This window comes from Cynocephalus volans, chromosome 10 (genome assembly GCF_027409185.1).
Source record: "Cynocephalus volans isolate mCynVol1 chromosome 10, mCynVol1.pri, whole genome shotgun sequence".
Classification (NCBI taxonomy): Eukaryota; Metazoa; Chordata; class Mammalia; order Dermoptera; family Cynocephalidae; genus Cynocephalus; species Cynocephalus volans.
Genome location: NC_084469.1, coordinates 103,195,081 through 103,208,061, shown reverse-complemented (window position 1 = coordinate 103,208,061; position 12,981 = coordinate 103,195,081). Strand labels below are relative to the sequence as shown.

The 12,981-nt window shown below is 50.8% G+C and overlaps 1 protein-coding gene across 10 annotated transcripts in view; it reads right to left on the bottom strand.

Annotated features, from left to right (window-relative positions):
• The window catches only part of DNM2 (dynamin 2), an 87,267-nt gene that overhangs the window by 39,479 nt on the left and 34,807 nt on the right, over positions 1-12,981 (bottom strand). For all 10 annotated transcript variants that reach the window (XM_063112964.1, XM_063112958.1, XM_063112961.1 and 7 more), the window contains exons 3-5: positions 5,994-6,143; positions 4,335-4,538; positions 1,438-1,536 (exon numbers count right to left, since the gene is read on the bottom strand). In XM_063112964.1, the coding sequence (XP_062969034.1) occupies positions 1,438-1,536; positions 4,335-4,538; positions 5,994-6,143 (453 nt within the window). The remainder of the gene's footprint in view (positions 1-1,437; positions 1,537-4,334; positions 4,539-5,993; positions 6,144-12,981) is intronic.

Below are 12,981 nucleotides of genomic sequence, written 5' to 3'. Positions count from 1 at the left end.
GGCATTCCACAGGACCTTAGGAAGTCATCTCAAATAACATTTACCTGTCATGGTCACAAAGCAGGTCACAAAGCTGGAGACATGTGGCTCAAAACCGGTTTTGCTACTTTGTAGCTCTGAGAGCTAGGGCAAGGGATTTAGCCTCCCCATGCCTCAGTGTCTTCATCCCTAAAATGGGGATGAGAACACGGCCACCTCGTTGGACTGTTATCAGGATTACATGGGTTCATACATGTCAAGAGCCTTGAACAGTGCCTGGTACATAACCAGGCTTTTGAGAATGTTGATTTTGCTTTTCTCATGTTTTGAGAATAAAAGTATTTATAACACCATGAGTGAACCCTAAGGTAAACTACTTCACATACTTTGGGTGATGATGACGGGACAAAGGAGGTTCATTGATTGTAACAAATTGTGACAAACTGTCACTGGGGGGGGATGTTGACACTGGGGGAGGCTGTGCGTGTGTGGGGACAGAGGGTATATAGGAAATCTCTGTATCTTCCTCTCAGTTTGGCGGTGAACCTAAAACTGCTACTCTAAAAAACTAAAGTCTTAAAAATGTTTTTCAAATAAAATAAGTAAAACTACTCAGGCTACTCCTATCAGACCTGCACTCGAACTTGTCCCTGAAACTAATCAGGCCTCCATCTAGATCTAATAACCAGTTTATGTTGGTAATTGGCCAATGTGGATCTGGTTTCTTCCACAAGTAAGTGGTAGAGAAAGAACAAAGAGGATGGGAAGGAGAAAGGAGAACTGGTTGAAAAGAAAGGTAGGTATTTTTGTATAAAATAACATGTGCCTAGGACTTGCTTTAAAATACCCCAGGAAGAAAATAACAATAGTGGGCGGGGCCACGCCGCAGATTTGTTATTATCTGCATACTGACAGCCTCTGAAGCTGGGTAACAGGTCCACAGAGGCTCTCTGAGCTTTTCTTTCTACTTTTGAGAATGTCTGAAACTGTTCATAATAGAAAGTAATAAGAAAAAAAAGAATAAAAGTTTCAAACCCTGGGGACTGTTGGGAAGGAGAGCCACAAAGAATTAACTGGTGGCTATATAGGGGAAGTAGGGGGGCTGTGGGTGTGTCCCAGAAATGAGCAGGTGTTAGCCGTGTAACTGAAAAATGAATACAAACGAATCGCAACAAAAAGATGCATATGTTCAAAGAAAAACAAAGTCAGAAGGGTTTATAATGAAATGTAAAAGCAGTTACTTCCAGGCAGCTGGGAAACAGGTAACAGTGCAGGTGCCTGTGTGTACCTCCCTTGTGTCTTGTGCATCTGCCAAGGTTTTAGTAATGACAATGACAATGACAAATACTGTTTTTAAAAAGCAGGCAAGCTCCAGGTCTCCCCACCAGCACCCTGTGGCCCCTCAGCTACTGGCTCCCTGCCCTGGGGCCCCCTCCTCTACTCTCCCCCCAGCCTCACCTCTTCTCAGTGGGAGCAACTTATTCTCCAGGATGTCCCTGGCATCAGTGCCTTCGTCCATCAGGTCGAGTTTGGTGATGACGCCGATGGTCCGCAAGCCTGAAAGAGCCCAGAAGTCAGATGGCACCATGAGAAAGAGTATTGGTTGGTGGCTCCAGACCCCGACACTGCCAGGTCAAGCAACCTGGGACAAGCCATAATGGTGCCTGCCTGGAGCCCAGTTTCCCGCGTGTCACATGAAGACAGTAACAGCCCCAATCTCAGAGGGTTGTCTGTGAGGATGAGCCTGGCAGGTGGCAATGCTCAAACAATCAATGTTGGCCACCATCATTGTCACTCATATCGTAAGTGACAGCATCTGCTGCTGCACGGTCTGGGGGAAACCTCATGGAAACACCAGTCCCGGGTCACAGTTTCAATGTTGTACTATCTGAGTTTTGGGCAAAGTCCTAAACTAACATGTAAACCTGCAGCAACTGTTACCAGGGCTACCTCTTACCTGCGCGGCTACAATTCCACTCTGGAAACCACCCATCGAATTTCTCCTCTCCCTAAGTCCTCCGGAATCTAGCAAAGCCTCACGCCTGCAGATCTACTGCCCCTGCTGGGAGGGCTGGCCTGTGCCTGCCATGTGTGTCACATGGCGTGTGTGCGTGTCACATGTGTGTGGCACAGAGGGGACAGATGGAAGCCCAGGGGAGATTGCTGGCAGATGCCAACCTGGGCATTGCAGGAGTGACAGCCCTGCCCTCCCTGGGGCCCCTCCCCGCCCACATTCTGCAGTGAGAATATGAACTGGTATCACCTTTACAAAGGGCAGAGGGCCCCATCTGTGGATATCCACCAAGCCCATGCCCAAGCACAGAAGGGGAGAAGCCAAGTGAGGTAGAGGGATGCGACCAGGGAGGGTTCCTGGGGGCATCAACTCTGATGGGGATGGCTGATCTCCCTGCAGCACTGTTCATGAAAGACCAGAAACAACCCACATGTCCAAGAACAAAGGACTGGGTGAGTAAATCATGGGTGGTATGTGAAGGGCCACATAGCCCTCACAAGGGATGACTTACGCTGTCACTATGGTATAGGACAGGGACATACACACACATACACGACAAAAAATTTAGGAAAGCTCACCCCATTTTTAAAAATGTGACTTTACATGTAAGAACAACTCTGGAAGAACCTTGACCAAGTACGGCCACCAGCATCTCTGCAGGGGAAGGAGGGCTGTCACTTTGGAGTTCTATATTTTTCAGTGGTTGACTCTTTTTTGGGTAATAATTGTGAATAATTTCAAAGGCAGAAAAAAAAGCTTTTAAAGAAGGCCAGCATCGTGGTCACAAAAGGTGCTTCACTGTACTGATTCCCATTTTCGCACCGCCTGATCAAGCCTCTGATGAGTCTTTGTCAAGGTCACGCCCCGTTTCAGAGGACATGACTGGGGTTGACTGAGAGGCTGTGGGGAGCTGTAGGACCTCGGAACAGGGCCCCTGGAGGCTGGGGCAGCCCCTCCTGGGAAAGCGTGCCTAGAAGATCCTGGGGAGGAGCTGGCCCAGCCTGTTCACCAATGACACAAAGCAGCTCAGTACACAGCCCTGGACTTTGAGGAGCTCGCGGTCCATGCAGGACAGGGCCATCAGCAGCCATCACTCTGGAATCCTGACAGTCAGAGGACATTTTACAAAACGTATTTCCATTTGTGTCATACCTGCCTAAAAACTCCCAACATGCTCAGAATAAATCCCAAACCCGTGCAGCAGCCCACGTGGTCCTGCGTGACTGGCCCGCCCCTTCTGCCCTCCCTTCGGTGCTGTGTTCTGGCCACACGGGCCTCCTTGCTGAGTCCTGAGCACCCCATACTTCAATGACCCCTACGCTATTAGCACCCACTGTCCATTTTCCTGGGTTTTGCCTCTTCTTATCATTTTGGTCTTGCCTCAAGCCTCACTTCTTCAGAGGCCCCTGACCATCCAACTCTAGCCACTCTCAAAGGGCTCTCTTTACTCCCCAAAGCTTACTGCTTCCTGAAATCATCTCACTTGCTGACTTGCTGGTTGTATTTTGTTTCCCCCACTGGAATATTTGCTCCCTGGCAGCCTGTTGATTTTGTTTCCTGCTGGATTCCTTAAGCCAAAACAGAGCCTCGGGGCCGAGCCCGTGGCGCACTTGGTAGAGTGCTGCGCTGGCAGCGCGGAGACGCTCCCGCCGCGGGTTCGGATCCTATATAGGACTGACCGGTGCACTCACTGGCTGAGTGCCAGTCACGAAAAAACGACAAAAAAAAAAAAAAAAAAAAAAAAAAAACAGAGCCTCGTGTGCAGCAAGTGCTTAACTTTTACTGAATAAATGGCCACCTGGAAAGTTTGACTCTGAATGCCCGTGGCCAGGGATGCCACAGTCCACACTATTTCCTATTGCCCCCAACTTGCTTCTGTAATCTGTCACTCTTTTACTTTACCTGCCTGGCCCTGATCAGATTATGAAGATTAGCTTCAGTCCTCACAATAGCTCAACAGGTCGGGATTAATGTTCCCATTTAAGAGAGGGCAGACCAAGCCTCAGGGACAGTAAACTACTTCTAGAGGTGAGATTTGGACTCGTATCTGAGCCCTGTGAGGGCGGGGCTCTTCCGTTCCCCTAGACTAATTTCCTGCTCTGGTAAAGTGGGCACCATCACGTTGGAGGAGGAAAATCTAACTGCCACACAATGGCCTCCTGGGGGATGCCCACCAGCACTACCAGCCCTTGTGGGAAATGCTGTGTCCCGGGAGTTCTTTTCCTAAAGCAACCGTGTGCCAAAGAGAAAACCAATGACTTGGAATGAAGGATGCTGGGCAAGTCTCAGGGCCCAGAGGCACCAGGAAGAGGGAACTTTTGCCATGAGGCTTGGTGGTCACCTTGGGGATCGACCTCCTTGGCCAGCTTTAGGGCATCCGAGTTGGCCAAGTCCATGTTGGCAGGGGTGACGGCGAGGATCAGGCTGCTCTCTCGACTGATGAACTGCAGGATCATATCCTTGATCTGGTACTCGATGTCTGCGGGCTGGTCCCCCACGGGCACCTTGGTGATGCCCGGGAGGTCAATGAGAGTCAAGTTCAACACTGGGAGGGAAACCAGAGGTAAAGGTGGTCAGAGTCGAGGGGACAGGAGGCACATGCAGCCCTGCAGACACGCTGCCGACTTTCCCAAATTCCTCAGGGGTGAGATCTCAGGATGTCTCCTGACACTCTCTGTATACCACACCTTTGACCTGATTACTCCCCTTCTAGGATCCCATCCCAAAGACACCCTCTATTACAATGACACACTTCTAAATCAGGACATCTGCACTGGCAGATTGGAGTTGATCTAAATGGCTAAATAAATTTCAACCCATCCATTCAGCCAACACCAAGGAAAGATGATACTGTGATAAGAAACACTCTGAGATGCACTCATACAAAAAAAGAGGCATAAACAACTTTTATGTTATGCTACCATTCGAGTAAAAGTGGTGATACACGCATACACGATTTATGTACGTATATATTCATAATTTCTTAGATATCATTTGGAGAACATGAAATATAATTGTAATATTGGAGGCACAGTGAGTTTTTGCTATATACCCATTTGTAATTTTTGAATTCTAAGCCATGTGCAGGCATCATTTATTAAAAAATAAATCAACTTTAAAACTGATCACAAGGAACCCATCCTGAAGAGGTAGAGTATGTTGGAATATTCCCCAAATGCTGTCCAGGGTAGCAATCCATCCCTCTGGGCCAGAGGCTGTATATGGCCACATGCTTCTGTTTGAATGCAGATTTTAAAAATCAGGACATTTTGCAGAGAAGTCTGGTTTCTGGCTCCTCTTGGGGAACCAGCAGACCTGAGTCAAGCAGCAGCTGCCCTTTTATAAAGGGGCACGTGAAATACTACCATTTGCAGAACATGGATGGACTTACAGAAAATTATATTAAGTGAAATAAGCCAGGCTCGGAAAAAGAAATACCATATGTTCTCACTTATATGTGGAAGCTAATAAAATAAATATACAAACAAATAAATGGAGGGAGGAGGGGGAGGGGGGAAAACACAATAATCACAACAATTCCTTAAACTTGTTAAGATAAGTGAACAGATATGATGTTGATGCGGAGGGAAGGGAGGAGAGGGAGGTGAGAAAAGGAGGAATTGGTAAAGGGACATGAAAGTCAATTACATTGTATATTCATAAATTTAAAAATTTTTAAAAATTATATAAAGGACAAGAAAGGGGTGGGGGCACATGGTGCAATTTGGCCAGTCCCCACCACTGCTAAGAGTCTTCCTGGCATGCTGGGTTTCTCTTAGAGCTGAGATCGATTTCTCCTTACCATGTACCTATCAAAAGTGGGATGATATGTATCAAAAGGAGAGGGAGAGAGAGAGAGAGAGTGTGTGTGTATGTGTGTGTGTGTGTGTGTGTGTGTTTTTAAAGAAAACTGGGAGGTAGTGTTTTCTTTGTGACTGAGCAGATCCTACCCATGACTGGCAGCCAGGGTCGGCAAAAGGTCCCGGCCAGTGCTGCCTACCGTGTGGCGAGTAGACCCGCAGGTTGATGGGCATTGGGGAGATGCCTTTGTTGGTCCCCGTGACCCTGTCGGTCTCTGCTTCGATCTCCTGCCGGACTTCATCAAAGTCTGTAAACTTTTTGGACTTGCAGTGCAAAAACTCGGCATATTCTAGAAAGGGAAGAAAGATGCTCAAAATTAGACAAAGAGGTCCCACTGTAGGTGGGGAGCAGATGGACTTCTGAGACAAGCACCTTGTCAAGCAGAGAAAGAAAAGAATTAAGCACAGTCACTTCAGGAAAGTGGGGAGCAAGTCATACTCATGACATGTATTGTGGCATGGTCCTACAATCTAATCACCTCTTCAAGGCACCACCTTTCAATTACCTTCATAGGATTTCTCACCCTCAACAGTTACAGTGGGAATTAAGCTTCTAATGTGAACTTTGGGACACAATTCAATCAATCCACGGCAGGCTCCTATAGACCAAGCCCCCTTCCAGACCTCAAAGATTCCACCAGGAACAATACTGGCAAAGACTGTCCCTTTGGAACAGACAATCTCATCCAGCATCTTGCAAACTGTATGTCATAAGATGAGACAAAAAAAAAAAAACCAAAAACAAACAAACAAACAAAACAATGGGTGGGTGTGACCAGTGTGTTCATTGTTCATTCTTTTTTTTTTTTTTTGAGAGCAGACTAGAAGAGGAAATACTGAATGTGTCACCTAGAGAGAGGGTAAGTACATTTGATGAAACTTCTGCTTGGGTGTTTACATGAGACTGAGTCTTGGGCAATAACGTAAAACTCCCTGGCGGTGGGTCACAGTCAAATGAGACAGAAGTCACTGTCCTATTGGGACCATGAGCCACAAGCACATTCCAGCTCCAGAAGATCTCCAGGTGCATGTCCATGGGAGTCATTTGTCATTTTTCCCCAATGCACCTGCAAGGTGTGGGGAATGGGATGCCCCTGCTGGCCTCACCGAAGCCCATCTTGCTGTCCCTCCTTCCCCTCCTGGCTGTTCAAGGGGGACCCCTACCTAGACACGAACCCCTCAAGAGAACTACTTTCTGGGCATGATCTCAAGTGGACGCCCGGGGGTGTCTGAATGTTGCATCGAAACTGAGATGAAGGGGAAGAAGCAGGTGACTAACAAGGTAGTGCAGGTCCTACCACCAAGCTAGGGATCCAGTCCGAAAGGACAGATATGGGACAAAGCAAATGTAAAACATGTCCATCGTGGAACACAGGTGCTGAATGCACAGACACTCATGATACAATTCCTCAATTTTTCCAGAGGTTTGAATTTTCACAGTAAAATATTGTGGAGGATGGCCCCTCAAGGCTCAGGATCACAGCTCCTGTAGGGATGCTAAAAGGAAAGGGGGAATAAATCCAGAGAACTGGCTCACCACTAAGATGCAAAGATGTGCACCATTGCGATGTTGCTAGGAGTAAAAAACTGGAAATAGCCCTGACATCCACCAGGAGGAGACCTGACTACATAAATAGCATAGCCATCCCATAAAGCTGCCTCAAATGCAAGGATGGAGATGCACCCCTGAGATGCAGAAAGCCTGGCCAAGCCTCAAATTTCTACCCACCGGCATAACGAGGCAGAAAGAACAGAGTGCAAGGAGGTTCACCAGCCTGTCATCATAACCTAACAAACTATGGCCAAAGTCCAGCCTTTGCTCACTCTGGCAAGGCCCTGCTTGTGGTCCCATCTGTTCCTCACGGGTCCCTTTAGCAGGTAGGCATCTCCATGATCCCCATTTCAAAGATGAAGAAACAGATCCAAGAAGTACAGTGACTCAGCCCAAGCTCAGTGATGGAGCTGGGATTTGGAACTGAGATACTCTGGCTCCAGATAGTGGCTCTCAAGCCAGATAGTCTTTGTGAGGCCACCAGAAGGATCTTCACCTCTCTGAACTTCTGCTGCAGTCAGGGAGACTCGATGGGCTTGGATCTAAGAACTGCATTCAGCACAGATACTGGCTACCGGGCAGCAGGGGGTAACGATGTGGGTTGGAGGATCCAGGATCCCTACTCCCACCCAACCCTACTCTTATTATCAGCTGATGAAGTTACCAAGGACAGTCATGCTCTGGCCCTTCACAAGGACAAGCAGAAACACTCAGCTGCTCTTCCTGCAGCAGCCACTAAAAATGGAACAGTCCCCCAACCCCCTACAGCAAAACTTAGAGTTCTCTTCCGGCTCCAGGCCCCAGGCTGAGTCCCTGACAGAGACCATCCCCCTTCAAGGAGTTCAGGAAACATGGGATGGGAGAGGAGATGCAGGCCAGAACATGGGCCTTTGTCCCTACATGCCTCTGCCCCGCCAGGCCTGGTGTCTGGAAGGCCCAGCCCCACTTCGTCCTTCTCCTCCAGGGCCTTCCTGTCTACTGCCTCTTCCAGGCAGCCTTCCCTGAGTCCTGCATCTTGGCCAGGTCACTCTGGGTCCTATTAATGGGCCAGGACCTGCCTGCTGCAGCACCCCAGAGCCCGGCGTGCACTGGCAGCATGCTGTGGGTGGTTATGAGCTCAGTCTATAGGCAGAGGGCCCACCCAGGTCTCAGTCTCCTGATGTATAAAATGGGCATCACAACAGGGCCTGTATGAGGACTCGATGACCCAACACACCTGCACAGCAGGAGCAGCAGCCAGTGCTGCTACCACCTGAGCAGCAGGTGGGCAGAGGACCCCAAGGTGAGAAATGGCAAGGAGAGCACCAGGAACAGAGGGCTCCATCGTTCCCCAAACTTGCACAGGAGGGAGCCTAAAGAGGGCAAGCCACTCTCAAAGTCACACAGCATCCCCACCACTTCCTGCAGTCTTGAAGTGAACGTCCCCCTGCCCACAACTGCTCCTCTTGCCTTACTTCTCCCCTCAGCACTTATTACCATCTGACGCAGGGTGAGTGTCACTAACATATTTGTCTTTTGTCTGTGCATGCCACTCGCACCCCTGAATGTCAGCACCACCAGAGCAGGGATGCTCGCCTGCCTTGGTCACTGCTGTTTCCCAGGGGCACACTCATGCATGTCAGTTTAGCAAACAAAGGCATGGCCTACCTAGTCTTTTGGGAGGCATTTATGAATCCCCTGAGCCGGCCCTTGGCGTCAGGGCTGGAAAAGATCCCTCTGGATCCACACACCAGCCTTGAAGGCAGGGACTGGGAAATGCTCCAGTCAACAATGAAGAAACTGAGGCCCAGACAGGACCACCTGCCTGGCCCAAGATCACATGCTGGTCTGGTGTGAGTATGCAGTGGGGCCAAAACCAGGCAGCCAGAGCCACAGGCTGGGGTCTGGACCTCACACCCTTCCCGGGTGTCACACACAGCCTGGGAAGTGGCAGGGAACCAGGGAAAGTGAGTGACCTGTTCTTTGTTATCTCCCCTCGTAGATCCCTTTGTTGCTGCCTGCCAACCCCTTCAAGTGGGTGAAAGTTGTAAAGAAGGTGCTGGAAAGACAGGGCTTCTTCCCTAGTGGATCAGTGGGCAGCAGACCCACACCCCTCTGTGCCCAAGAAGAAGGCCGAAGAGCTCACTAGGTCGGTCTTTCCTTCTTGAGCTCCTCGTCACTTTGGAAGCGTATGCTGGATTGCAGGGTCAATACCAAGGTTAAAACGCTTTCACCGGGTCCGCTCACCCTTCACAGCACTGACTCTCCTAAAGCCAGACCTCGCCCCTCCTCTGCTTGGAACCCTCCGTGGCTCCCACTTCACCAGGAGTAAAAGCAAAAGTCTTCACCAGGAGCCACAGAGCCCTACAAAACTTCCTTCTCCCCAACTTCCGACTTCACCTCACTCCCCCCAGCCTGCCCCAGCCCACCTCAAGCTTACAGAGGCGGGTAAGGCCAGGGCGCGCAGAGAGCTGCTGGGGCCCTGCAGCCCTGTACATGCTCAAGTGCTGGAGATTTGTTTGTTTGCTTGATTTTGGGGGGACTGGTGGGTAAGGGAAACCAAACCCTTGACCTTGGTGTTATCAGCACCATGCTCTAACTGAGTTAGCTAACTGGCCTGGAGATGTTTTTTAAAACAATCCACTGGCTCAAAGAATAAGTCAAAGGCCTGAAGGCTGAGTTCCCTCCCAACATGTCCCCAGCAGCCAAGGTCAAGCCATGGAGCCACCACCCGCTCTGCTGGTCCTGGTCCCACCACTGAGCTGCACCCCTCCCTGAGTCCCTCCCGCCCTCCCCTGCCGCACCATTTCCAGATAACAAAGCCAGTTCTTCCACTCCCTGGGCCAACGCCGAAACGTTTCGACAGCCCCATGCACACCCCCCAGTGCAGAGTGTGTTGTCCCCACCACCACCCTGCACTCGGAGCCAGGCAGGCTCCCCAGGAGGAGGGTCCTTTCTGGGAGGCTCTCAGCCCATGTGTGATCAAGCCCTGGGGACTCTGCAGATCCCAGCCCAGGGCCTGGCACAGAGCAGGAATAAAGGAATAAACTGGGCCCTTGTCCAACAGTCACACTGCTAACCCCAGGGGGGGCCAGCCACCCTCACCTACCGCAAAGCTCCCTGACCACGTCCTAACTGTAGGCTCAGAGGATGCACTTGTGGGTTTTTTCTAGAGAGAGGTTTGCCCTCCCTCCAGGCCTGTCTGCCTGGACTGAAACCAGAGCTGCAACAGAGCAGGGACCTGGTTTGGGCCACTGTTCTCCCAAGTGCCTGTACACAGTAGCTCCTTAATAAAAACTTATGGATCGGCCTATTATAAGGCATTAGATATTCTAGCCTAGGAAGCCATCATCTCTGTAACCCCCAAGTGGGCCAATCCCTCACCTCGGACCCTCTGTGAAGGTGTCCTGAGAAGGACTTGGCAAGTGCACACTGCCACCTTCTCAGGGTCAGGCTGCCCAAGGCACAGGGAAGCAGCCTCTCAATAGAGGCCATCATCACATCTGGCCTCCCTCATGGTCTTCGGACTCTCCTTTTTTTTTTTTTTTCCTGGTGGCTGACTTGTATGGGGATCCAAACCCTTGATCTTGGTGTTATAAGGCTATGCTCTAACCAACTGAGCTAACCGGCCAGCCCTGGACCCTCCTTTTTGAGAGGAGCTTGCAGAGGCCCACAGTGACCGAAGGCACAGTTAGAAGATGACCCTCCCAACCCCAAAGGCAGACTGGGTCACGTACCTGCTGGCATTTCTTAAGAATTTCAAAATGTCAAGGTTCTGCTGGGAAAACCTGCTATCAATCTGGGCCCTCAGGCTTGGGGAGGGCACCACAAGAGGAGCTGGGGAGGTAACGAGGAGAAGAGAGGGAGGTGGGCTTGCTCAGGGTGCCTCATGGCTCCACAGCTTAGGGTTCTGGCCCTTCTCTCAGCACCTTAGTTTCCCCACAGGGAAACAGGACAACACAGAAGCCAGTGCTGGGGCTCCGGGAAGAGTACAGTCACATTCCACAGGGAGCCCACAAGCAGCTTAGCTGTCACTCTTAGGGAAACTCGGGAGGCTGCCACAAGGGTCTCAGTGCTCTGCTCCCCACCTAAGCAAAGAGCAGAATAACCAGGCACAGTCCACACTGACAACATGCCCGGGAGGAACTACTCAGAGCTCAGACACACTCAGGAAATCCTGGGTACCACATGATCAAACAGAATTCCTTCGTGCAGGACTTGTCAGAGCCTTTGTCCGACTAAGAAGGGGACACAGTACATGGTATTTTCCATGTGTGTTTGGCCTTCAAGCTCTCTCTGACTCGAGACAGCTCATGAACATTTCCCAGTCCAGGACAAACTGCCACTGAGAAGGGGACAGCCTGCGCTGGCATCCCAGCCAGGCCCCAGCCTGACCTGAGCCAGCTTGTCTTCCTTTTCCAGACACGGACTACAAACAGAACCTATCAGGTTTACAGATAGGGTCCTGCCAGGGCCAGGCTCACCAGGGGAAGGTGCTGGATGAACAGTTGTGATAACCCCACTACTTTTCACCGGGTGACAAGGCATTAGAGTACACCCAGGATGATGGCATCCCTGCCCTCCTGGGCTGACACTCATGGGGAAAGAGACCATTAAGAAAACACAAGAACATGATGATGTCACCTTCACCTAACACGTGACCAGTATGGGGTGGGGGCGGGGGTCACCCAGCAGAGGAGGAGGAGGAGGAAGATCGGGGCAGGGTGTTCCACACAAGATGTCTCAGGCAGGGAGCAGAGTGAACACAAAGGCCCGTGAAGATCAGGAGGGAGACTGGGGCTGTAGCTGGGAACCAGGAGTAGGTGAGGTCCCAGAGACTGGCCATGCCCTGTCAGGGCCACAGAGCCTCAAGAAGGAGGCCGATGAGAAGCCTTGCAGCCATGTCCTCACATCTCTTCTCTGGCTCCAGTGAGCACGTCAAGGTCAAGGCTGGGTCGGGATGGGGGGTTCAGGAGGCCTCATCATCCACATCGTACATAGGGACAGTTCCCAGTACCCAGGGTTTATGAGGCTTAGGGGTGGTTCCCAAGGAGGGCAGGGTTCAGCCACAGGCCACCAAACTTCCTGGTAGCTGTGGTCTTAGATAAATTTTAAACTAAGCTGGTCAAAAGTAATGGTTCACTAAGTCCAGTATGAACAAGGGGAAGCTGAGCAACACTGGGTGTCGCAGGAATCAGAGGAGGGTCTTTGGACTCTGGATCTCACAGAAGAACAAAACCATGCCACAGCCACACAGGGTGCCATGGCCGTGAGGGAGGCACCACTATCACCCCATTTAACAGATGAGGAAACTGAGGCACAGGGAGGGAAATCACTTGCCTGAGACCCTGGCCAGTAATGGGTGGCGGCCTGACTCTGAGCTGGGTCACTGAGAGCCAGCTTGATGAACTTCTAATCTGTAGGATCAAAACAGCCCCATGTATCCCCCACAGGGCCCTGCAAGGCCCAGCAGTCACAGAGTCCCATAATGTGCTTATCTTCCTCCCTCCTATTAGCAGGGTGTCCCACCGCCACAACCACCTCCCCCAGTCCAGGGACCGGCCTCTCACCCTCACAGCACCACCTGGGCCAGGCCT